This window comes from Trachymyrmex septentrionalis, unplaced genomic scaffold (assembly GCF_001594115.1).
Source record: "Trachymyrmex septentrionalis isolate Tsep2-gDNA-1 unplaced genomic scaffold, Tsep1.0 scaffold16, whole genome shotgun sequence".
NCBI classification, from domain to species: domain Eukaryota; kingdom Metazoa; phylum Arthropoda; class Insecta; order Hymenoptera; family Formicidae; genus Trachymyrmex; species Trachymyrmex septentrionalis.
The window spans coordinates 2,857,817-2,885,549 of NW_017304758.1; the positions used below are offsets into that span (position 1 = coordinate 2,857,817).

The window sequence follows — 27,733 nt, forward strand, 5'->3', positions numbered from 1 at the left end:
TTATCTTGAAGATTATTAAAAGAATTATAGATATTTAATTTTTAGGTATTATTGTATAATTATTGTATAACCAATTTCCCTTTCCGGTATTGAATAATTTATGATGATAAATCAGTTTGCTTGAAAACTACATTATTATTTCCGTACACTTTAAAGTTATAAAAGTTGCTGGACAGCTGTATGTTCCCTATGGGTCAGAACAATGTACTTTACCGCAAAACACCATTCATCGTGTTTGTGACAGAAGTGCTGTGTGCATGGCAAACTTTGTGCTAAACCCTAGAACTGCACCGTGCCATCGCACCCTTCGATATTTGTTTCTGTCTCTTTGCCGACTTATCGCACTGGTTTCGCTAAAACTTCGCTGAATTTATTCTCAGAAATTCCCACATTAAAGCATTGCATTTTACTGACAAATATTGTATTATCAACTGCTAAATGTGAATAAAGTTATATAATCGACACAGCTTTTCATAAATGCAATTTAATTTATATGCGTTGAGTGCAACGGCTAAAATCATAAAATTGCGAAGTTACTAAAATATATGAGAAAGGTATTAAATATTATTTTTAATTTAGTTTCAGTTTTACTTATAATAAAAAAATACAAATATTAAATAAATTTTTTTAAAATATGAAGTATGAAAGAATATATTTTGAGAAATGTTTAAAACTTTTTTATTCTAAAAAGCGATAATAATTACTATTTTTTTAGAGTCTATACTATATTCTTAATATACTCTCGAAGAAAAGAGAATTGACAAGAACTTTATATTAAAACATTGTAAAGTTCTTTTCAAGCTCCATTATTTAACAGAACTATTTGTTTTCTCCTTGAAATGAGAGAAGCATCCGTTTCTTGTGAAAAGAATGCTCCTGCCGATTAAAGAATAGGACCAGCTTAATGCTGGATTTATATGATATTTTATTGCAAATAATGTTTTATTGCGCGTTCTATTGTAGCTAAGACTTACAGTCAGTGCGTAGAATCTCTAGTTTTAGTGATCGTTGTCGCGCTCTTCAACATTTTTAATAGTATTGAAAAAGACGTCTGAGAAATGAAAGTTGCAATTTCTCAAGATTGCTATGATGAAGTGTTGAAAAACTGTTATGAATGTAAAGAAATAACGCTTATTTAGAAAAGAAGAGAGCTTTAGTATATGTAGGTCACCCATTCTCTGATTATTATAAAAATTCTATAATTCAAGTAATATTTAAATTAAATATATTTTAATGTTTTTATTACATAAACATAATTAACTAATATATTTTAATGTTTTTATTACATAAACATATATTAATATATTTTATATTTTACTATATACGTTTATGTTTGAATATGATGAAATATATATTTTAATATATTAAAACACAAAAGTATAAAAATATTACGTAAATATTGTCGTTATTTTTGAATAAAATTATTGTACATTTGTAGTATATTATACATACTTGTATATACATATTATATACGATTTTTATTTTGAAATGTAACGCGAATAAATATTAGAAATGTATAAGTCTCATAACATATATTTGTTCTTTTATGACAAATTTTATAGATCAGAAATTGTAAGAAGTTTTAAAAGTATTAGCGATTTTCAGTTTTTATTATTATTCCTTAAGAAAATTCTAAATTCCGAGAGAACATTCGCATTTTTTTATTTAATTTCAATAAAATGATTATTATTTTTTATTTATAAATTTTCGTTTTGTCGTTCATAAAATAGAATAAAAAGTTTAGGAGCTTTGTCTGATGCTGCAAAATTTTTACATTCCTGCATTTCACATTCTGCGATCCTAAGGTTTCCTGAAGCATTCCAATGTGCAGTGATAAAAGCTACCACAATAAATAAGGATTCCCAGAGATAATTATTTATATGTATCTACATGTATTGTTATGTATATGTACATATTTTTTAAAAAGGTTTTGAGTAATAACGTTACTAAAACAGTTGAAAGATGATTAACGCGAAGTGCATTAAATTAATTTTGTAATAATAAAAATTTATGTAAGCTGTATTAGAGGCACGTACTTAATAACAGTTATATACTTTGCTTTTGGACTATATTTCTTAAACAAAAGCTAAAAATAAAAAATTTTTGAGAGATAAATACAAATTAAAAACTATTTTTTATTAATGATATAAAAGTTCTTATAATACAGTTTAGAATTTTGTAATAATTAATTTTTTTTTTGTAAAGTAACTAAAAATGAGCGCTTAAAATTGGCTATAAAATGAAGTAGATAAATAGTCGATCTTAACAAGATCGATCTTAAAACCGTCTGTATTATTGATTAAATCGTAATTTTTATATAACAATTATATTTTTTTTTAGAGTTTGTGAGATGAAGTTTATGCTGAGAACGACAAAAAATTTCGAAATTGAAATTTTAAGAAAAATTTTTTGTTTTCTCGGCATAAACTTCATCTCACAGACACGTATTAATGCATATACTTCAATCCTGGAAAAGGATTTTTGAATTTGTAAATAGGATGATTCCCTTAATGCCGCTTATTCTGATTCTTTTTCGTTTACAGAAATTATTTGTATATCTACACGTAAATGTATATAAAAATTTCTAGAATTCTTTCACTCTTTAATATAAAATGTTTTTGTTACTTGTATATATGCATACTTATGCTATTCCGCACAACGCAAATATGTGATATGTGAAAGTTTTTTTAGAGGCTTTTCCCGCGCAAATACAGGAATCATACTTCAGATCTGATAAGATTATTTATTTAACACAGTAACGCGATACTGTATACACATTATTAAGTTAATTTATAGTCTCATAGATAAGTGTCGTTTTACACTGCACCCTAATTTTATGTTTAAAACTGTATTATGAAAAAAATAAGAAAGTGAAAAATATAAATAAAACAGTTTTAAGAATATGTAAAACGATCTAATATTATTAATAATATATCCATTATTATTTCATACGCAAGTAAAAATTGTAAGAATTTTATTTTTGCATTTGTAAAATTCGCTAATTTTTATTTTTATTTGATTTTGAACAGAAACAAGTACATAAATATATAAGTCTTTTCCTTTTCTAATTATCTAAATAAATCATATTTTTATCAATATTAATAAAATAATAATAAATAATAGTAATCTAAAATATAATGTTTATATAAAATGTAATGTTTAATTTATGAGAAATAAGTAGGAGACCTATTAGGAGACTTCGATGTTATTATCGTTAACTTCCCTTTAATCATTTTTATGCAGACAATTGTAGCGTTCATTTTATGACACATACTATTATTACGTATTATTATAATCAATGTGTTGAAACTAATCAAGACAGCTTTGTTCCGACACAAAGTGAATTATCTTTGTGTATACATTCCTCCTTGGGAGCCGGTATTGCTTTATTATACCTATGTTATATAACCGACTCACGTCATGTCAGCCGACTTTACATAATGAAATCAAGGTGGTTTCAGCACATAATAAATTTATCTAATAACGCTGGTTATTTTCAATCAATAAGTAATATTCAAGTAGGCGAACAAAAATTACATCATAATTGTGGTCTGAAAATAATGTTACGGAAATAAAATTGCGTAAGTTATACACTTGTACTGCAGTGAATTTTATGCGTAGCGTGGTATAAAGATATAATTAAACTTATTAAACGTATGCGCATTGATTTCTCAAGTTTTTTTTATTGCTCATGTATTTTATCACTTCAAGGTTAATTTTTTGCGAAGAAAACAAAAAAGGCTATTTTATAGCTCCATTAAATCTCGCGCTTCGTTTAAGCGTTGCGATTATCTTTTCCTCCGCCGTTATCGCGCCATCGCTTGCGGGAGAATAAAACACAAGAAAATGATAGGAAAAGAGCGAGAGAGTAAGAGAGAAGAAAATTCTTGACGTGTAATTACTCGCGTGCTCTTTACGCGCATCCCCGCATTCGACACAACTTTCTCACCCCCCTTGTTCGCTGTCCACCAGGCTTTTAACGGTAAGCGATTCTCTGGTCTGAAATATGAGACTCAGGGAAGCTTTTTTTTCCTGGCAAGTAGCTGTCGTTACGGAATATCCGTCTAGAATTGTACCACAAAGTCAGGGTAAACTTTTTAACTTTATCGAGGAATTTATTTCAACGATCATTATTTGTGAACGGCGACTGTAACGTTTTAATCCTTTTCGTACGACCGATCGTAAGTCCTTACGGCAATTCCCTTAATAGACATATCATAGTATGCGAGTTATATTAGTCGCGTACATTATTTACGGAGCTGCAATAGCGGTCGATAAACTTTTTTACTATTAAAGGCATAAGCTTGAAAAATATTCGCGAAACTTATGCGTGACCATATAATTCCAGAATTCGAGAAAGACGGCGAGCGTATGCGATCAATGATCTTTTAATCGCGCGTTAGTCGAGGCGTAACAACCGTTCGCTATGTGATTTATGATAGGAGGATGATAAACAAGCGCGGGCGAAATTTAAACGGATTTTGAAGTTGCTTTATCGGGGAAGATTTAATGCCGTACTAAACCAAAATGTCGAAACTGTACGCGCAATAGGCAAAAGTGCAAACGAATGTCGCCGTTGCTCTGTCACGACAGAAGACCCTTTCCGCTCGCAATGAAAACGCGAACCAGAGATACGTAACCAATATATCAAACGTAGTCGAGCACGGTCTCTGAATAATGCATAAGGACGAGCAATGCGCGAACGGAGAGGCACATTTTCACCACTGGCGTTCTCTTTTTTTCTGCATTCTACGAGATGCACGCTGTCCTATTTCTCATTTTTGCTTCTCAAACGCAATGCGACATTTTCCATAATAAATCCATTCAAATAGCAAGATATATAGATTTGAGAAATTCTTTTATTACATGCTTTCAATCTTTTAGAGATGAATGTTTTTTGAAAGCAACTGAAGTAATAAAGAAATCAAGCTCTAAAATTACATATCTTTCAGTTCTGAAGTTACACCCTTTTTAGACTTATGATTCGGGTCAGATTTCAAGAATAGAATTAGACTTATAACTTTAAATGTACTTTAATAATGTATAATATTTTATAATGTATAATATTTATATATGTGCGTATTTCTGATTCTCAAATCTTTTGTATATGTGACACATAAAATTATAAAAAGATATTTATCCTGAATTCTGATATAAATAATTGATTGTCTTAATAGAAATAAATTTTATGATTAAAATAAAAAATAGTTAGGAAATAGATTTATTTGAGTTATTTCAATTATAGAACGTAACATTTTTTTCTAAACAAATCTATTTTAAATTATAGGCCGTTTGCTTCACAGCAAAGAATATCTCATTGTGGAGGGAAACGATCGACCCAAAAGACATCGGCATGTTACGATCTCGCCAAGCAAACACAGCGATACCGATGGAAGCGGTAATATATTCACGTATATTATAATATATTATACAATATATAGAGTAAGAAAGGAGGTTATGGAATATCATTTTGCTTTATTGAAGTAACTCAGTAGATATTCGTGTGACATAACTACTTTTGATACGAGTTGGTCATAGAGGGATACCAATTATATTATGAATAGGAGCTCTTTGAATATGTAGAACGAACGTAATTTACAAATAACTCAAGACGGACAATGGTTGTAGTTATGGAATGAAAGGATATTATTAACTATCATTATAACATACAGAAATATGAATACATAATTTGATATCAAAGGTTCAATTATAGGTATCATTTACGAATATATTGCATCTGTTTTTACAAATGTGTTAGTATTTATACTTTAAATGAACTGTATGGAAATTGTGTTTATAACATTCTATTTTTATTGGTATTTTTTATTGTTTATTTACCTTACTTATTACTTTTTATTATAAACTAGAATTTAAAAAGCAATGACAAAAGTTTTACTGTTTTATAAGTTAATCAAAATAATTTATGTTATAAGTTACATTCAGGGATTAATTATAAAAATTTAGAAGAATTAAATATTTTGTTTATTTACAGAATAAATTATTCTCTGTGCAATGTAACTTCACATAAATCATCAGATTACTTAAATATATAGGATACTTAAGATACTTAAAATATACAGGAAAATTGAGATTTTCGTCAGTATTATATAATATATTTTCATAATTATTGTATAATATATTTTTATATATTTTATTAGAGTTCACAAATAGACAAAATATTATGTTTTATTTTTTAAGTATAGCTTTATTCCACATGGTAAATTGTTGCTAAATTTTTCGTATTACTTTTAAACGCTAGAATAATCTGTAATTCTTTCATAATTTTTTCAATATTTTAAAAATATACAATATATATAATATATCCTCCATATTTGAGGCCTCCAAACTAAATTACGAAATTAATACCAACATACTTCTGAAAACTATGTCAACGTAAAGAGTAGATATCTGCAAAATTGTCTACCTTCAAAACTAAAATGCAGCCTTTATGCCAACATAATAAGCACTCGCGACCAGTGGCTATGTTGTAAGTAACATTTAAACTTTTACTGTGAAAAAATCATTTTGATAGTTACTCCTAAAATGCACTGCAAACTATACAAGATTCCATAACTCTCTGTGTAATCATAACTACCTCCTTTTCCTCTACACGAAAGGAAAGATAGTAATAAGGAATTTTTGCGGTTTATCCAGATACCGTTTATCCAGATATGGTGAACGGTATCTTCTTCTTAACAAATTAACAAAAAGGATAACGTGCTTTTAGCGTTCACCATATCTAGATCCACATTATTGCAAAAACTCCCTAATAACAGATGATAAAACCTTAATTAAAAAGTTTTAATTACTGTTGTAATTAATATTTAATTATGACAGTCGGATAATTAATGAGACAAGTGAAAACATTTATTTACAGGTGACGTGACAAAAATCGAAGTGGAGCTCAAGGAAGCACCAGATGCTGTCATCGTCGGTTCTATGTCATCGGAATTGGAAGCCACCACCGAGCTCAATTCGACCTTTCCTAATGGTAAGTCTAATAATTTTATATAATCCTGGGGGAGTAATCTTGTATATGACCTTCTTATATTTCTGATATTTTATGATATTTTTCTGACCAGTCTTGTTAAGCAAGATATAAAGATTCTTTTTAATCTCGTCTTTCTTGTTCTTCTTTCTTAATAAGAATTTATGGTTTCCGGAAGTCTTTTTAGTTTTTCTTCATGTTACCGGAAAAATAAGCATATTTGAATTTTTGAAGAAACATTTACAAAAAGTAACATATGATCGGTATCTTGAAATTTAATGAAGTTTTGGCACGGATTTTATTCTGATCGGTATCGCTATATTTCGAACAACAGAAGAGAAACATAACCGGAACTAAAAGTTTGATGAGATCTCTGAAACATTCATCACAAATAATGTTTCAATTTGCAAGGGTTCCGAGAGCTCGATTCTTCGTATATCGTTTGTTTGTGAATTTTTGACGTGACCTCTCTTTATTTTTGTCATAACAAATGACGAAAAGAAATGATTCGTGGAGTAATTGAGTTTTCAATGTTTACCTATCTTTCGAGCTTTCGTTCTGCACGTCGATTCAATTTTATTTTCATCAATCAACGAAGCATTATTCAGAAAGGATCATTTCACGTCTCACGATATTTCCACGAAATCTATCTACGTTCAAGCCGTACGAAGTGACGGTTTCACGGTAAACATAGATACATAGGTACCACTTATGTACACGTAGATCGGCGGAAATTACATTAATTAAACAATCAATTATTGCATAATATGCAGAACGTGCAAATTTTCCGATACATATTGGATCTTCGCTAATCTAATTCTAGTTTAGGCACGTTTTACAACTATTTATTTATTACTATTTATACTATCAAAATGATTTTAGTTTAACGTGAAACTATAAATGTTTATACATGACGACACTCCAGAGATTTTATGGAAAGTTGTTGGTGACAGATGGTCGATCATGTAATTTTTCTTGAGGAATGAAAACATGGAAAACTAAAATTTCACATAAATTTGGCGTACTTGTGATTAAATTTGCGGTAGACCACCTGCGATACAATTTAACATGCTACGAAGAAAAAGGAATATCGAAAAAGGAATATCTTTGTAATGTGTTGTATTTTTGCAGATGTTTATTTAAATTCAATTTCAATTCTTTAATAAGTATGTAAGTTTAAAAATGTATGAAAAGTTTTATTACTCGGGAACACAAAAGAGAAGAGATTTAAAGCAGATATAAGTTATGTATAGAATGCCATCTCAAACTATGTATAGTATACTCTACATACATCATGGATGCCAGGAACGAGTATGCGAGCATTGTACAATATAATGGAATCTGTCTACTCCTTTTTCTCCGTTTGATTTTCTACATGATAGCCTGGAAAGTAAAGTTCTCTCCTCGGTCCCGTTTCGACCGCATAGGACGGTGGATATCAATTTATCAGTTCGATCGTTTGCCATACGAGCGTAGTATGAAACATCGTTAGACGGCATTATACGACCGCCAACAAAGGTTTACATATGACTGAACATCGAATTGTACCCATGAGCGATATTTCCTGAGTTTATTTTCTCTCTCGCAGTCAGCCAGACACGTTCGCGTATAAGTTGGCCCGTAGATCAAAGGATGCACACGAGAAATTAGGTCACATTATCGTGGTCGTTGGATTAACTTTAATCTTAATACTAATCTATATATTAATAGGAGTATAATGCACACGCTGTGCGCTCATTAAACACTGATCTTTCACATAAACTTATAACTTCATTTGTTGTTTATAATTGTATAGTTTTTGTACACTTTATCGTAAGAAACGAGAGAGGATTTAATCAGGAATTGCAGAACCGGGCGCGGTAGTGGTACGAGCCGAGGAGGTCCTGATTGTCGTTCTTGTCCTGGTTCTATGGGTGGCTGCCATCGCTCTGTTTTTCAATCGATGGGGCAAGATCCGCATGCTCGAGCCGTACCAGCCGAAATTTCAGCAGCAACATAGACAAAGCTGCACCATGATCGACCCAAGCCCACTCCAGGTAAGTGCGTTTGTGTCGCGCTCGCTCTTCTCCCCGCGTTTACTCCCTTATTCCGCATAGATAGCATACTGAATGTTTATGCAGTTGTTGGAACGTACCGAATTGCATCGTCGGATTACCATAATGGACACGATCCGTGTAAATGTGTAGGTACCGCAAGCAGCTCTCGGTCAGATTGTATTCTATATGACGCTGCGAGCGATTATGTATATCAGTATATACATATCCAGAGATGTTAACGATAACTTGCGGCTAATGGATAATCGAATAAGAGTAAATTAATGCTTTTCATTTAGAAAATAATTTAATTATTTAATTCCTAATTTAAGGTATCGATTGCATTATTCGGTAAAATTTAAAAGGTACTAATTAACGGAATTGAGTTTACTTCAGCTAAAAATGTTATGATTATATTACGATTGATTTAATATTTTACTTTAAATATTATAATTTCAATATTATTCTGCGAAACGCATCGACCGTATTTAATTGAATTAAATAATTTGCGAAGTTTCTCTTCGTGGCGCGTAAATTAGGTAAATGCGTTATGTGAAATACAAATACCGCAGTTAATGGGATGAAAATTAAATTTCCTGATATATTATATACATGTAGTAGTATAGAGATTCTGATTATTTTCCATTTAATTACTAAAATAACGAGCATTATGGAACTATAACACATAGCAAACTCGGTATGTTAAATCACCGTTAAAGGAGATTGGCAAACTCGTGAAACCAGAGTAATAACTATTGTAAATCTACCCAGGATATATATCTTGGCTAAACACCATGTATCTTAAATGTTCTAAAACGTATTGTTATATATTATTAAAGAGAGAGGTAAATGTGTGTGTGTACCAAGTTTTGAATAACGTTCAGTTTAGAATTACCGTAAAGTTTATTAATTTTGTTTGACCATGAAAGCTTATTATTTATTTTTCAATAAAGTTTATAATCTAAGAAATACACGCGTATGCAATGTCTCGTACATATGTTATGGTATAAGCAAGTAATAACTCGGACGTTATTGGCGAATTTACGCAAGAAATAACGTATTTCCCATACGATACGCGGATCACGTAAACCTTGTTTCTACATCTGGATTCTATATGTACGATTATAAATTCACTCGTATCTTTTATCGGACCCTTATAGTAATTCAGCTTCAGTTTCGGATCGTGCCATTCTTCTTTCTTATTATAGAAATCGAGTCAGGAGTGTCATAGAACAGTGTTCGTTAAACAAAATAAATTCGACGTTGCGCAAAAACGACATTAATTATAAAACGAATGTTAATTATAAAACGAATATTAATTATAAAAATGAATTTAAAGAAATTGGAATTAATTTTAAAATCTTATTATTTAATCCTTAATAATGTCTTTTCGGGAAAGGATGTTTTTATTAATTAATAAATTTTTGGATAAAGACGTCAATCGTCGGCCGTGAATGGAGACAATACCTATAGGTATTCAGTAAGTTAAACCGTCGATATCTTTATTCATTCTATATTCCAATTGCGCGCTTTGGAAGTTCCTAAATCTTGTAGTAGCCATTAAACTGCCAAACGCATTTATGTCAGCTTATTTATCATTCATAAATGAATGCAAAATAAACGAGAGGATTTACTGCTGCGTATTTGTTATAAATTGACTCTCAAATGGTTTTCCGTCGGATCGCCATTCTCATCGCAGTCAGATAACATATATTTCGTAACCGGCTTCATTCTAGATGACCATATATACTTTAAGATTTTGTTATACAAAGTAGATTTTGTAAACAACGTACGAAGCAATTTATCAGAATGTTCTGAGATCACTTTGCAGACTAAAGCTGATGGCAAAGAAGAGAGATGTTTGTCATAAGATATAGCGTAAGGCAGAGAGCAGCTTATAATCTAAAGACTAACAGTCTTTCACGACTTAGGCTATAAATTTTTCTCTGCCTTACCCTGCGTCTACGTTTAAGACAAACTTAAACGCGTACATCTCGTTCTCTGCCATCAGTTTAATTAGTCTAATTGGCCTAATTAATTACAACTTAATGGATATCCACGTTTGACGTCAGTCCATAAATTCCAGTACATAAATTCCAGATCGGACTGTTTTAATTACGCTTTGATTTCTGGATGAAGTTTCAAAGTAAAAAAAACAAGACGCGGTTTTTAATCAAATATATTTGCTTACTCCGTAATAAAAACATAAATAAAATCCAAATTCGCAAGAGTAGAATTTGCCATGCGAATGATCTTTCATTTATATTGGAATTACATAAGCTATTTTGTTTTGTAACTCCATAGAGAGAGAGATTTTAGATAACAAATATAAATGTACCGTATTTGCGTGACAAATTTTTTTACAATATTACTATATTGACGTGCGCGTTTTGTTATTCATGCGGTTTAGAAAACAAATTTTTCGAGCGAATAACGCATTACTGAAATTGACCTTTATAGGTGTATAGGACGCGCCAAATATTTCGATGTCAGTTCCACATATTGGTATTGAATTTACCGATATAAAGGAATACAAATCACGACACGAATGGGATACGTGCTCCAAAATAGATGCTCAACAACAAAATTCACAAACTCGATCATCTCGTCGCGCTGTATATCGATCGAGGTTTTTACGAACTCGCTATATAGCTATTCGTTCATTTTGTGTAAAATTTTGCTTCCCAATATTGACATTGTATTTTTTTATCGCGAGAATTAATCACGCGAGCGTCATAAAAGCGGCAAAATAATCCCAGGTTTGTTTGAAATTCATATAAAAGGTATATTAAACGTTATAACAGTAGATTTTTGTTTCTAGAGTGTTTCTACAATATATATATGTATATGAATAAAACAATGTATGTGAACGAGACGTTACACGGACATATGTTTTTTGTCCGTGAGCTTCGAGCAATTACTTTTAGATAGGAATCACCGTTCGCCAATATGTATTTCTGCGTCCATGGTAATTCAATCACGGAAACGTTCGATTACATTGGCGTTTACTATGTCAGAAGCATGCAGCCGACCTCGATTCGGACTATCGAATCGGTCAATCGCGTATCTTAAAATTGCTCACTACGGTCTGCAGATGGTATCCGAGGGAAGTTGGCTCGAAACTATTTTTAATTTGGACACGCACGGCTGTATCAAAATATTGATGTTCTAACGACATAAAACATGACGAATACCTAAACGAAAAATCTGTATAGAGCTGTATAATTTAGGATACGGATAATAATGGGCTTAACAAGCTTATAATGATGATAAATTAACTTGTATCTCTGACGTGATGCGAGAAAAATTGGGAACAGTTGTTCATCGGTGACGCACATCGATCGACTGACGAAGGTTCTGTATTTAATGAAACTAAATGAAAATTTTCCTCAAGATACTTCACGTAATTTTATTTAAACCGACTCTCAAATCATCCTGATCCGCAAACCACCATCATTCTGAATGTCTTTCGTAAGTGGGACTTCGTTCCGATGTAGTTACAAGAGGTACTCAAATTATCGAATGTCGGATCGTCGCGTCGATCATGAAACGAGTTCACTGAAATCCAGTTTACTATAGGATTCGGGTATATCTGATTGAAGTGAGTCCCGCCAGGATATTTTCAATAGTCGATTCAATATCCTAAAAGGAAGATCAATCGTCTATTTGCAATATATACGATACGAATGGATTTACTATTGTTCTCTAAATTGTTTTAGTGAGTACATGATGAGCTTTCAGGGGATTACAACGTGCGGTTAGTAACGCTAGAGCCTCTAGAGGGAAGTTTGTGTCGCGTACACAGTCTGGCATATTAACACCATTGCTGACTGCCTATCATGCATATTCCAACTCTGTGCAAACGAATATCTTTTCACTGATTAAGTAGATTCCTGAATATATCCATAAATCTACAGATTTTGGATCTACATATTCGGGTCCATAAATCCATATATCCATAAATCTTCCTATTAGTAATTTACGTTTTCATATAACTGGAGTCAAAATTACTTTCTATTTGTACAATAAATTAATATGTTATTAATTAACATATATCTTAAAATTTTTGAATCTTAATATTAAATCCATTGTAACGACCTTTTGTTACGTCGAGGTCAATTTATACCAGGTGTTACGATTATGCTAATGCTGGCGAATAACGGCATGATATTACATGCAATATTCAAGACAGCATCTGTATAATGAAGCGATATGCACATGTCTGCGCATGGGACCTGCAATTTGTCATTCTAAGTATGCGAGTACGCGCTGTGCGCAGTTACATCGTTCCATTAAAGCCTTACAGCAATGTCGTACATATTACACGCGTTTTCGTTTGAGAGATATTATCCTGTCATGTTTCTGATGTGTGTATACGCGTTCCCAGATCCGTAATCCTCTGAAGCCGCGTTAACTAATATCTCGTTCAATTTTCATGATTGATGAGGAAGCTACGGGGAATAAGCTGTTGAAGGGAGCTTGCAGCGACTTTCAATCGTATGAATAAATTAATTTCACCGAAATATATTTCCCCATCGAGTAACTGATGCGGTAATACGACATTTGCTAAAGAGGATAATGAAGTACGTTGTTTACATAATATATAATCAGTATAAAATGACAATTTCTTCGTATTTTGTTTGGTCGTGCTGCGATAAATGCTACACAATAATTCCATAATTTCCTAATTATCATCAGTGGTATTCTGTTTTGTCTATGCGTCATTTCTATAAATAGCAAAATGATCGAAAATCACGCGCAAATGATAATGAACGTCGAGGTTAAATAAATTGTCAAAGATATTTAGCGAATTTCAATATGTGGTCGAGCCACTTCATTGTGATTGGCCATCCCATACACGCTCAAACGTTGAACATTCTCCGATAATTAGGATCGTGGGAATTCATTCCAAGTATCACCAATCGTATAATTCAGGATCTGAGTAATTAGTAATTAGTTTCGCAAATTCTCTCTCGTTTCGTTACAAACACGAATGGTTCTATCATAAAAAGAAAAATTGTAGCCTTTTCGTCGTTTAAAAAATTATATAAAAAGTATAAAATGAAAAATCTCTTGCTACTTCTCTCGTTTACCTGCGCTGTGATGTTTTATTGGTACATTTGATTCTGTTTATCTAATACGCTCCGCGTTGAATCACTCGTGATAGAGGAATCGTAAATTGAGCGAAGCATCGGTGCAATACACGTCTCCATCCTCTTTTGCATAATACATGCAAATGCAGCGTCATCCCTTTCAGCGGACTCGCGACACCCGTAATCTCGGAAGATGCAGCACTACGTCTTATAAAATCCATCGCGACAGCAAGTAGCAACCTACGCTGAGCGTCTAGCTAGAATAACGTATTCTCACAACTTGCAATGAAAATCGCGAGCAGCGCGGATGTGTGTATATCGCACGCGAAAGTTCTCCATTGCTTTTCAACTACACAGTTTAGCGAATTACTGGTGGCACGGTATCATAAACCCAGACTCTTAAAATGTCCTATTTACGTCCCACGAGAAAATTTTGTAACGTAATCTTTCTCTCTGGTTATAACAGAATTCAACAGAATGGCGTTGTAACCTGATTTTGGCCTTGTACGAAGAAACTTCGATCGCGTTGGGAAACTTCATTTACGAAGGAACAATATTATAATACTTCCGCTAACCGCGAGGCTTTTATAAAACAAATTCCTCTCGTTATCACAACAATACTGTCACGACCATTAAACCGCGTCTACTAGAAAATCATGTCAACTTGTCCGACATACACATATATCTCCGTATATCAAGTCACGTCCGCCCAACACAACCCAACATCTCCACCGACCAGTTAGCCAGTCACGTATCTTGTTACATATCTCTGGTCCAAATGTTTCTGTGAGAACACCACCATAATTAACTCATTATTTATTTTTGCTGCGACTATGTACAGGGTATCCCGCAAGTTTTTACCAAGCGTTTTTGTGTAAATAGAGCAGACTAAACTGAGTTGAAACGTCTTCTATCATTTTGCAATTTTCGCAATAGTTAACAAGATATTAATTATTAAAAATTGCCGAATATTGGTCTTTAATAATTTTTTACTCAAATACTATCAACATTACAGAAAAATTGCAAAAGGCAAAAATCTCTCATTTATTTTCTTTTTATAGAACTCTAAGAATTTTTCAGAATTTTTTATCAATTTTTTAGTACTGCATTTTCTTATTTTTACCAACATGAGAAAATACGATATTAAAAAATTTTGAAAAAATTCTAAAATCAAATTCTCAGAACTTTATAAAACAAAATAAACAATTTTTATCTTTCGCTGTTTTTCCGTAAAGTTTATAGTATTTAAGTAAAAAATTATTGAAAACCAATTCAATGATTTTTATAGTAATTAATCTCGTTAATCATTGCAAAAATTGAAAAATAAACTTTTCGACTCAGTTTAGTCCACTCTATCTATAGAAAAGCACTTATTAAAAACTTACAGAATATCCTGTATACATAAAAAGAACGATTTTGCTAAAGTATCTGAAAATTTAACTGGATATAGGGATCTGAAAATAATTATGTTGGATTAAAAATAATTATGTAACACACTCAAGCATAATCGACAATTCAGCAAAAAGCTTTGACATTCTTATAACAACCAACTTAAGCGTTTTATATAATCATTTTAATAATCTAATAAAATTATTTCAGATCTGTATATTCAATTAAATTTTTAGATACTTTAGCATAACCGTTCTATTCGTGTATATGCAGATATATTATGTGGGACTATAAGTTCGTTCAATTTTTTGAACAAAGCATGAAATGTTAGTTAAAAGTATTTTTAATCAATTAAATGTATACTATTTTGTTTGTTTCACCCTCTACATGGAAGGGATGATTTTGCTGTAGTATCTACAAAAACTAGATACAAATCTAAAAATAATAGTGTAGAATGCTTAAACTGATTGATAGAATGTCAAAACTTTTTGCAAAATTACTCACCATACTTGATCCTTCTCCTTTAATTATTTTGATGGTTCAACAAAATTTGATTTTTAATTCTAATTATTTTCAAATTTGTATCTAAACTTTTAGCTCCCAAACTTCAGCAAAATTATTTTTTAATATAGAAACAGAAAATTAGATTTCTTGATTGGTAGTAAATCTAATTCTGCCTCATATTGCCTCATTATGTATTCGACGGGATAATGGAAGAGATCTCTACGCAATATTCGATCTACAGCTAAACAGCCGTTTGACACCATCCATCATTTAGGGCATTTTAGGGTAAAAGCACATCACAGATGTAAGTCTCTCATCAATATCGGCTGTAATATCCAGCAAAGTCATTCTTTCAACAAACTTCATTATTCTTCCTTCAAAAGATCGATATTAATGATGAGTTTTTGGAGATTAATTTCTCTTGAAATGAAATTTGGCAAATCACTTCTGGCACATGTATTCAATTCTTTTTCGCTTTTTTATATCTTTTTTGTAAATTCGTCGCATTTTTATATCTACGGAAATAAAAAAGCATCATGTACCGAATGATATGTTATTTCCTTCCATTTTCAAATTGTTGTCAATATTGCCTATTGCTAACTGTTATGCAAATTAAAATCCCCTTTCAGAAAATACATATATGATATTTCATATGTCTGACAGCAATTAGTGATTACCAATAAGAATTTTACTGGACCGTATATTTAAAAATTCAACAATAAGAAATAAGAAATAGAAGTAATGGCCGTAACGGTTAAAGCTAGATCTTTAATAGTTAAGTAATTTGAATTACTGTATATACTATATACTATATATATATATATACACTATATATTATATGTATTTGCATATATACCATATTTGTAGTCATTCGAACTGCGTGTCGAATTAGTCTTCCGGATTTATAAACGCAATTAAACTACTGTAGTAATATCGCGAATTAAATTGACAAGCAATTATAATAATTTGATGCTTAATCAGGCACATTATGCTGCATTATTCGTTTCAACCATTCGAGTTGTCATCAATGGTCATGCTCAACGACTTTTATTACAGCTCGACATATATTACAGCTGCGTATACATATTTTTAGCCATATCGCATAAAATCGATACAAAGATGTCAACTTTGCGTCGCACATTTGTCGTGGCACTGTTGTTTTAAAAATAACTTGTGGATATAACGTCGCGACGGTACTGTTGTAAGCTATGTTTCAAGATTTCTCACACGGCGATAAATAAACCGTGTCAGGATTTGTTGGGATTTTCCTCTTGTTCGCAGCACCGGAGTTCGAAGTTTAACATCTACTGCATGGAGCATCCGGTGCAGGTGAGCTGTGTCTCGGCCGCCGGGCCGGCTGCCAGGTTGCGGCAGAACAGCGTGTTCGTGGGTTCGAGCATGTCGCTGCTGCCAGCCAGCCAGGAGACGCCTAGGCGGGCCAAGAGTGCGTTCGATCTGCAGTCGCTGGTGCACGCGGAGGGTACGGGAACGCAGAACGACGAGGAGGAAAGCGACGGCGACACGCTGAAGACCCTTAGGTCTATCGGCGAGACATCGCGACTGTTGCAGCGCGAGCGTCGATCCAGCGCTTACCAGTTCGATCGCATGGACGTCCTGGCGAGGCCGATGTTGCAGCACGAGCGCGGTATGAGTGTCTGTCACTTCGACAGGACAGACGTCCTGGCCAGACCGCTGCAGAGAGATCGCGGTATGAGCATCTGTCACTTCGACCGAATGGACGTCCTGGCCAGGCCGACATTGCAGCGCGATCGCGGCATGAGTATCTGCCACTTCGACCGGACGGATGTTTTGGCGAGACCGCTGCAGCGTGATCGTGTCAACAGCATCTGCCACTTTGACAGAATGGACGTGCTGGCGAGGCCCACGTTTCCGCCCGGCAAGTCTTTGTTACGGGAGAGACGCGTCAGCGCGTGCAACTTCCTGGAGAGGGACGAAGAATCAAGCAGTAGGAATATTTTGCAAAAGGACAGACGATTGAGCTTCAGTAACGTCGACAGAATCGAGACTCTTGGGAAATCATTGTCGCGTAGAGACCTGCGCAGCAGTATCAGCAACGTGATGGACGGCAAACAGGACAGCCTGGCGAAATCAAGTACGATCAGAGAGAGGAACAACTCCGTGCACTTTGATCGTCCATCCTGCAGCAAAACGTCCGACGTCGTGCTGGGATACAAAGCGACGTGCGTTTAATCGCGGCTTCTTCCGGGGCCTGGAGAACGTGCGAAGAAGACGTTGATTCCGTGACGATGGTCCAGTCACGGAATCTACCTTGGACGAAATATCGGCTGTGAAATCCTTTCGTAATCGCTTTCGACGCCACTTTTATCGCTTATATTTCGTGTATTCTTTTATGGATTCTTCTGAGAGATACCACAGCCCTGAGCACCGATGGCCCTTATTGAACCGTCAAATTGCAATAAATAACCTCTATTTAAACGCCGGCTTCGAAATATCGGCTTTCCCTCATTTTCTCCTTTGCGCGATAAGCGCAATCGACTTCGCTCGCTCGTTTTGTAGATGAAAAACGATCTAATCTCGATCAGAGAAATATCTCGCATCCATTTTTTGCGCTTGCGAAATGACTTCACAAGTGCACGTCGGGTGCTTTAGGTGCTCTCCGGAAATTAAAGGCGCGTCGCGTGGATACGCAACAGGAAGGTGGAGGTTGAAGAGCGTTTTTCATCCCTTTTCTTTCTTTCTTCTCCTAATTGTTTTTTTTCCCCGCCTTTTTGCCGCGGGCTAAATGTAATAATGAGACTACCTACCGAGCGTCGATTGCATGAATGATACATGACGAGCATTTCAACGAATTCGCTCGGGAAACACCGTTGAATTTCCATTCGTTGCTCGACGATTCGTTAATGGCATATTCGAGAATTTCGCTAGCCGAACAGTGAAACTTGCAGAACGCGAGCATAGCTGCACGAGTTACCGCAGGAGATCGCGATTGGGTGTTGGTAGATTTCATTGTGATGATTTATTCGGACATGGTCCAGAATTTTTAATTAACATTCTTAATGGCATGGTCTGACGAGCGAGCGAAGTATAATCAGTCGGAACAAAAATCGATCGATCAACTTTATTCACTTCTATCCAATTTTGCACTCCATCTTTCTCTCTCTCTCTCTCTCTCTGTCTCTGTCTTTCTATCTCTTACTCTCGTAGCTATAATTATAGACGTGGAGACTTTTCCTTCTCTTTCCTCTTTTTTCTCGGAATCTAATCTGCCGTAGGGAGCTGACGTAGAAATTACTCCGTTCTTCGAAGAGGCGAAGTCTCGTGTAGCATCTATTCTACTTGTAGACGTACGTACGGGCTCTCGCAAATTGTCTGCACACACAAGGCAGTAAATCGGTTAAATGCAACGGCGTGTTCACCGGGCGCGCATAATTTTTTTGACCTGTAGAACTTGCCAATGCCATTAGCACACGCTCTCAGGGATTATTATTTAAAATCTTCACTCGCGCGTAAAAAAATAGGATGCGTTTACTGACAAAAAGTGTCTGGTTGAAAATGGACGAATCAGAATTTTCTGGTCTAATCGAGATAACCGGAATTTTGGTTGATACAATATTTCTGGGAAAATCTATTCGAATTCTTACTTTAACTATAATAATTATTATATCAATCAGAATTCTGATTATCTCAATTAGAATCCTAATAGATTTAATCAGAAAATTCTGAATCGTCCATTTTCCAGAATTACTATTTAATCGAATCAGACCATTTTTCTCAGTGTTCGCTTTGGGTGTTTTTATAAGTTTTATTTTATCATTTTTTTAACGCATGTAATGAGTAATAAAGATAGAATGAAACTTATCTCACGTGAACATCTAAAGTAAACGCATCCATAGTCTGTTGCTAATATAGAGAATCATCGAATACGCATTTATTTCTTGCGATTCAATTAAACAACGTTATAGAGCCTATTAATTTAGCTAATGTCGAACGGATTGATGTTGAATGTATCGGTTGGCTTGTTAATCGAGCTTTGCGGCCATCGATGTATGAAATGCGATACGTAATCCGCGCATTATGACCGTACGTTTACATATATAACGATCACAACGGTCATTAAAATTTCATTATTACGTAATGGATTTGATTTTGAATCTCGTTTCGGTATGTCATAATTTTTCGCGGTTAATGCTGTCGTAAAGTACAAAGCATACTATTCTAAAGCCACAGATAAAAACTGTAATAATATTTGCCGTCATATCCACGAATATTCGAATATCTATGTAACGAAATAATTACCTATTTTGAATAACTGATAGATTTACATGATACATACATACATATACATACATGTGCGGGAACTAATGTCAGATATTTTCGGAGAGCCTACATATTTTTATCTGTTGGAATAAGGCAAGCAGTTATCAATGAGATTACTCTTAGTATCTAGTTTCTTCAACATTGGAAGATGTATGATACGCGATTACTTCGGTGCTAGAGAGCTCTTAGTGAGATTCATACTTGTACACGTGTTTGTAGTGCACGGAATTAAAGAGATGAGCTGTCATTGAGCTGTCGGGGTACATTGTCTCTCCTTTCAATTGAAAAATTCACTCTAAAAGATAATTAAAAGCGAATTAAAAAGAGAGAGATGTTACTGGAAAACTCATGCGAGCATCTCTAAATTTGTTAAAGGCCCTTGTCTGCTATTTGACGCTTTAATTAAAAGTGCAACGAAGTCACCATGTAAAAAGAGAAAAATCAACACTGTTTAATCCCGCACAGCGGAAAGCGGCCTTCAATAAAACGAGATATTACTGTAACATTTTTTCGCGCATATTTATATAAAAGTGGGAAGTGTAAATCCCCTGACGAGATTATCATTTTATTTTTCTTCTGACGTAATTGTATTACTGTATAATTAAACGGCTCGGCTCAAAATAATATATTAATCTACATGGAAAACATACCTCATCTGCAGTATTCAATACATTATTGTTCAAATCATTATTACTCTATAAACAGTTGATTATGGCTATTAAATAATACGATTGTCTTTCATGTAAAATAAAATACTATTTTTCTCCTGATCAAAAAATTTGTGACCTCTATTATCAAACTTTATGGAAGTATTAATCACAGTTATAGCTCCCTCGTGACAGATCGAAATTCATTAACAAAGGGACCTTCTCTAATTAGCCGATAATGAAAATATCGTAGAGTAATTATATGTACATACATACGCGTAGACACGTCAGACCAAATATAAGGTTTAAATTTTAAGATTATTATAGTGAAGACTATTAATATGATAGATTATAACGCATTAATCTGACTTCACATTCAGACGCGTTTCAAACGTACCTTCGATGATTCAAATTGTTTCAATCAAAAAGATTCAAGAGTTCTACATGTATTTCTTGTGGGTGTCCAATAAATTACATTAAGATACATACGTATCTCTTTTTTACAAGAACGAAGCATTGTAAAAATAATGTGTTGCATTTATTTTGTTAAATATTTGTTTGACAGATGATTCTATATATTTATTTTTAATACAGAAATTGCCAAATAATTTTAAGTATTTCTGACGGTTATATTTATTCCAGAAATTCTTTGCGATTTTTCTATAAATTCCTACGAAAACATCAGACATTTCTATAACATATTTTTTCTTACGTGTGTATATATATCCTCACGAAAAGTTCAAAGAATTGAAAAGAAATAAAATATATTAAAAAACAACGTATGAGTAAAAGTGATATAATGTTAAACTTGTGTGAGATATATGATGAAAAGTATGATAAATGATTAAGATCATCATAAATGATTTGCAAAATGGATAAATAATTCGATAGAAAAGCGTTCATTGAACGAGTTAATGTTAATATTTATACTTTATTATAATACGTATTTTTAAATTATTTAATTATATATACTTTAAAGAGCTTGTCATTTATATAATTATATATAAATGTATAAAACTCCGATTAATTAATACATTAATCAACTTTGATTTCATATAATTTGTCATTTACTCATGTGTGTTGGTTCGAGTAATTTTTCTAGTCGTATGATCTGCAAATTATGTATACGTAGGAGATAATTTTGTGAATATGTTAGCGAATGACTTTTTGTGAATATGTATGTTAGCGAATGACTTTTGTACAATAAATATTATTTGAAACAATATTGTAATATACTTATTTTTAATTTAGTAAAGAGTATATTTATTTGTAAATTTTAATAAAATCTCACAAAAGTTTCTCGTGTGACGAGATTTAAACGTGAGTTGCACCAGTAAATTAATTTCACATGTTATCCTATCTCCATTGTTATTTTCAAGGGAAGCAAAGCGACACATCAGAAAAATGTGTCTGTGCTTTCGCGATGTCAAGAGAAGATTGCCCAGAGGCTATCGCTCGTTGTACGTACGATAAAGTGCAACAGCAAAAGCAAGCGAAATGCACAGAGTTTCGCAAAATCAGTGGCTCTCTCGCTAACCGGAAATTTTCGTAAAAGCTTTTATTTCAGAATATCCTGTACCATATTGCACTCTTTATCGTACGACGATTATCGTACGAAATGAGACTCGTTATCTTTAAACCTCTCCATTTTTAAAGAGGCACGGATCAAGTAAGACTCTCCCACTGTGCTAAAATCCTTTCCATCTTTTCTTGAAATCTAAAATTCTAGAATTTAGGAATATTCTTGCTTCCACTACATTTAACAGTTCTCTCATCTAATAGATTTCATGATTATCTATACTTTCTTTAGAATCTTAATAATTTATATTTCTATCAAGATAATCGTAGGTATTATTTATTTCAAATTATTCTTGTTATTTGTTTCGTTTCAATTCACATAATGCGGTTCGACTGTTAACTGCTCCTTCATATAACACTTATCATGAAATTTTGACATTAATCGGACATTAACTTATGGATTACCTTCATAATCACGTTAAACTATTTGAGCGCGAAGGAAACAAGCAAACTGTTTAATACGACCTATCAATATTATCGACTAAACGTCAATACCTCTAAACTACATATGATATGGCCATTCTTTCATACTTTCAATCCGTCATATTATTTCTAGTTTTTATTGAGAAACGTTCTTTCGTCATTATATATCTTGTGCGTGACTAAAAATGCAGCGCATTTTCTCTACCTGCGAAGCCTTTGTTACTTTCATGCGATTCAGCGATTATGCTTTTTACGTCAATATGGATATAAGAAGAAATATGATTCTTCGCAAATATTATAAAATTATGAATTACATTGAATATACGTTTATACAACATTTAATTATATTTTGTTAATTCTTGTTCTGTTCATTTTTTGTCATCATAATTACATTTCATCATAAAGTTAATATTTTTTTCTGTTTTTATTACTATAAAGTTTCACCTAAAGTTTTCTCATTAAAATGATAAGCATACAACTTGATGAGTACGTATCTAGAACCACAATTTCTAAAGATTTTATTTATTTATCTTATTGTTAATAAATTTTATAAGTATTTTACATTTTGCATTTGGCAAGATGACACAGGCTGTAATAATAATACTCTACATTGTTACTATTAGCTAACATTTTCGTAGAAATTCTTCCCCTATTGAGAGCGAGCGCTTAAGAATTCGTAATCTAAAAAACTCTTACGAAATACCTGATGAAAATTGTTGCATAGAAAGCGCAGTAGCTTATATTTTTTATTCTGTTTTATATTCTAAAATTAATTAAATTTTTATACGAATTACTTTGATTTTTCTCAGAAACATTATTAGTAAAAAAATGCAAAAAAGGCAACATTTTATCTCATTACTTTGCAGAATCACTTTACAGAAAAATAATGTTTCGTGCATTATTAAGTTTTTCACACTGTCGAGCTATTTTAGATTTTTTTGCAGGTGGGTTCTCAACCATGAAACTTTTACGTGCTTCGCACGTGATTTAAGGAATTGCATCGAGAGATTGCAAGATCGCATGGGCTTAATATCCTGAGCCCATTGCATCCACGTTCTATCTAAGACTGTTGATTTTTCTCACCGTACTTGGACGAACCAGAAACTAGGGCAACTATTTCGCCGTCGCGGTTTGTCTCTAGCTAGAAGGAGGAAGAAAATAAAACGAAGTATCCAGGCGAAAGCAGGTGAAATCGGAAGATTCTGAGATGAGGGGCTCATGGAGAAATGTAGTAACAGTCCGTTGTCAGCTATCAAAAGTTTCATAGAGACATTTGCGACAAGACACAAAACAGCAAACTGTAGAGAAGATGTCCCAGAAGATTCCACTTCTTTCTGAAAGGTAAGACGTCGTTTTTGCGATATTTTTTATTCAACTTAACATAACTTTAAGAACTTTCGACAAAACTAGCAGAAAAAAATAGAAAATACTTGAACCAAGTGGTTTTTGTTGTAATTACGTGATTAATTATTAACACGTAAAATAAATATTTATTTTTAGTATTATTTCTCGCAGCTGCGTTTTTTATAATAGATGTGTCGTAACTATAAATATTTCGAAAATTATTTTATTCTTCTCGGAGTTATAATTTTTTTAGTTTCCAAGATTTCTTGATTTCTAATAAAAATTATCTTCATGATACATACAGATAATTATTGCTGCAGAAAATTATTGCTGCTGCACTGTATTATACAATTACTTTGTGTAATTATAATATAGCTACTTGATATTTGCGTATGAAGCAAATTTTATTCATATATTAATTTCTGCATTGCAATTCGAATCACTGAATGCAGTAAACGAGCAATGAAACTAAAGGGTAGAGCTCATAAAATTTGTGTTGCCGTAAATAAATGTTACATCGTAAAATAGGCTCCATTTAATCCGAAGTCCTCCGCGTTGTATTACGCAATTAGGCGAGTTAGCGGAGACGACAGAGGGTATAATCTAAGGCTTTGTTTTTGACAATGAAATAGATATGATTTATGAAGGCCGAGTATTACGACGGTGAGCGGTGACAGTGACGGTGGAGTGCCCTCCTTTTAAAGATTATTGAGGATGATTCGATTCAAGGACACGACGTTTTACCTTGACATTATTTTACATCCGATAGTGCGAGGATTAAATATATTGCTTCCGGTATATTATGTATAATATCATGAGATATCTTATAACAGACAAAACTATTTGCTATATATTCAGTTTTATCTTTTATTTCCCTTATATTCTTTAATATTTCAAGTGCATCTTTCGCACTTTCGCTGAGTTTCCGGCCAAGTATTGTTCGCAATTCAGACTATTGTACTTTTCCATTTTCTGCGTCTTCCAGTGAATTCCCACAATTATTGTCATAGTCGCGAGACGATGGACATGTTCAGCTGAAAAACAGGAAGATATCTGCCTTCGAAGAGGTCGATATATGATGTGGGTGATGCTGACGAAAGGATTTCTAAGTAAGAGCAAAAACGAAGAAACACCCAATCCAAGGCGTTCTCAATAACATCTTCAGAGATCTGGTTCGCTCTTTCTTACGATCGACGGTCTGTAAAAAGCCGACGGGATATCACGAAGATATATGACGGTAGTTTTGTGCATCAAAGACAAATTTCCGAGATATATGATGCACGAAATACTTAACCCTTGTTACTGGGAAATTGTGTGCAAAACATAAAGGTCCCAGGTTAAATCTGAGTGACATTAAAGACAAATTGGAAAAGGAAAACTGTTCCAGCGTATTTGCTTTCAACAGTAAATATCAAAGTCCATTATCCAAGTCGACAACTCTACAAATGATACTACGGTCTTTCATAGCATTTGATCTCAGTACGCAGAGTCTCATTCAACGTTTCCAGAGAATTACTTTCCGGAAACATGCCTTTCACGAACTCTTTTTTAAGTCAAGCGTTTAAACTACGAACCATAAATTTGTGGTAAAATTTCTTATACCACTGCTACGTATGTAAGTACGTTTGACGTCAATCGATAATTGTTTTCTACTCTGGAGTTTAAATAAAGAAGCGCTTCAATTATTTAAAGAAAATGATGTTAAAATAAAATTGAATTAAAAAGGTTGATTGGATGCGTGACATGTACAAGGGTTTGCTCAAGAATAAGCTTTTTTACACTCTTTTATTCAAAAAAAATTAAAAGACATTAAGGAATCTGTGCACTTTGTATATTTATAAATAATTATATGTAATAATTCTATATTTCTATACAATTCTAAATAATTCTAAAGAATCTAAATAAAAGAATGAGAAATTCACACACAAAATTACATATATGTCTATTTATGCTTCGCTATGCGGAAACTATCCCAGTTAATCGTTACGACATTACGTTAGCTCGTTAGTCTCCGGATTTCGTCAGACACTCCCACTGGCTTCCAGCAGACTCCTTAATTAAGTTGTGTATGTCTTTAGAACAGCTAGATTCGCTTTGGTTACCGTTCTTGTGAAGATAAGAAAATTCAAACAAATTTATGATTTTTTCGCATTGCTATATTTAATAGGATAAACATCTTATTTCATTTTTATTCCATCGTTCTATAAGAACTAGACTAAGGATATTTGTAGTATTTTATGATTATATGTATAATATGATTTTCTAAGTGTCATTTATAATCCATCAATCGCTGTTCCAATACATTTATCGAAAAAAGTATAAGAATTCTTTTAATGCAGCAGAGTAAAACGTTGCTGCGGTTCTGACGCGTTAGAAGTTATACGACCTGTCAAGTTTTAAGTCGTAAATCGCATTCGCCGGATGACAATACTTTTTCATCGCGAAACGGAGGGAAAAAGAACGATCGTGATGAACGGAATTATGCCACAATTTCTGGAGTTTCGCGCGAAGACGAAATCCATCTTCCAAGGCTTGTTGGCGCCCTTTATATCTTGTTAAAAGTTTACGGAGAAACCAAGTTTCTCCGGAATATAGCGCTACACACACGTATCGCAGTACGTCCCTCGGAATTATAGTTTTTATCTAGGAAAAAGTGCAGGATAACGCTATATATTGATCGCTTTTCTTTTTTGCTGATGAATATGACGAAAAATATTTTAGAAGACAACTGTGTTTAGCACAACTAATGTTCTGTTGTGGTAGAAAACATTTTTCATGTCAGTTGTAAACTATTTCGATTATTTACTTGGAGTGAAAATCCTTCATCAAGAAAAAGAGAAATCGAGGAAATGATTAATAAAAGCTTTAAAACGAATCAAATCCCTTCTGGCTGGCTAGTGCCCTGAATAATTAGCGAGAAAATGACGATTTCGTAGAAGTCGAACTTCAAAGTTTGTCTGAGACTTTAGTAAGTAAAAGATCTCTGTTTCAGCTGCGACATTGAAATAATCTTATTTCGGACAAAAATCAATTTACGTCGGAAATAATTAGTCAATAAATGTATAAATTTTTTATTTATATGCTATGTATGATAAAGCAACATAACTGTCCTTAATTCCACAGAAACACATTGTTGTTAAATGTCATAGTTTAAAATACGCGGCATAGTGCGTTAATTAATTTAAATGGATTTAATATTCCAACGTTTCCATCCTCATTTAATAATAATCATCCTATATATATATATATATTTATATTTATTTACTCATTTTGCAATAACTTGTTTCTAGAGTGAATTTTGCTCGACGCAACGCGTCGTGTCAGTTGCGAATTGATATGTCCCCACATATAGCTTTTAATGGCATTCGTTAAACATTCGCTCATGTTACTAATGCGCCGTGAGATCGAATTAATGCGTTAGTCGCGGTTCATAAC

The 27,733-nt window shown here is 33.2% G+C and overlaps 1 protein-coding gene across 3 annotated transcripts in view; it reads left to right on the forward strand.

Moving 5' to 3' along the window:
- Window positions 1-19,541, forward strand: part of LOC108745947 — a 31,249-nt gene extending 11,708 nt beyond the window's left edge. Inside the window, exons 2-5 of one of the 3 annotated variants that reach the window (XM_018482379.1) lie at window positions 5,288-5,398; window positions 6,878-6,991; window positions 8,806-9,024; window positions 17,289-19,541. In XM_018482379.1, the coding sequence (XP_018337881.1) occupies window positions 8,947-9,024; window positions 17,289-18,218 (1,008 nt within the window). In that variant the 5' untranslated portion in view covers window positions 5,288-5,398; window positions 6,878-6,991; window positions 8,806-8,946 and the 3' untranslated portion in view covers window positions 18,219-19,541. The remainder of the gene's footprint in view (window positions 1-5,287; window positions 5,399-6,877; window positions 6,992-8,805; window positions 9,025-17,288) is intronic. The other 2 variants (XM_018482377.1, XM_018482378.1) reach the window with 2 other exon arrangements.
- The last annotated feature ends 8,192 nt before the right edge of the window (window positions 19,542-27,733 follow it).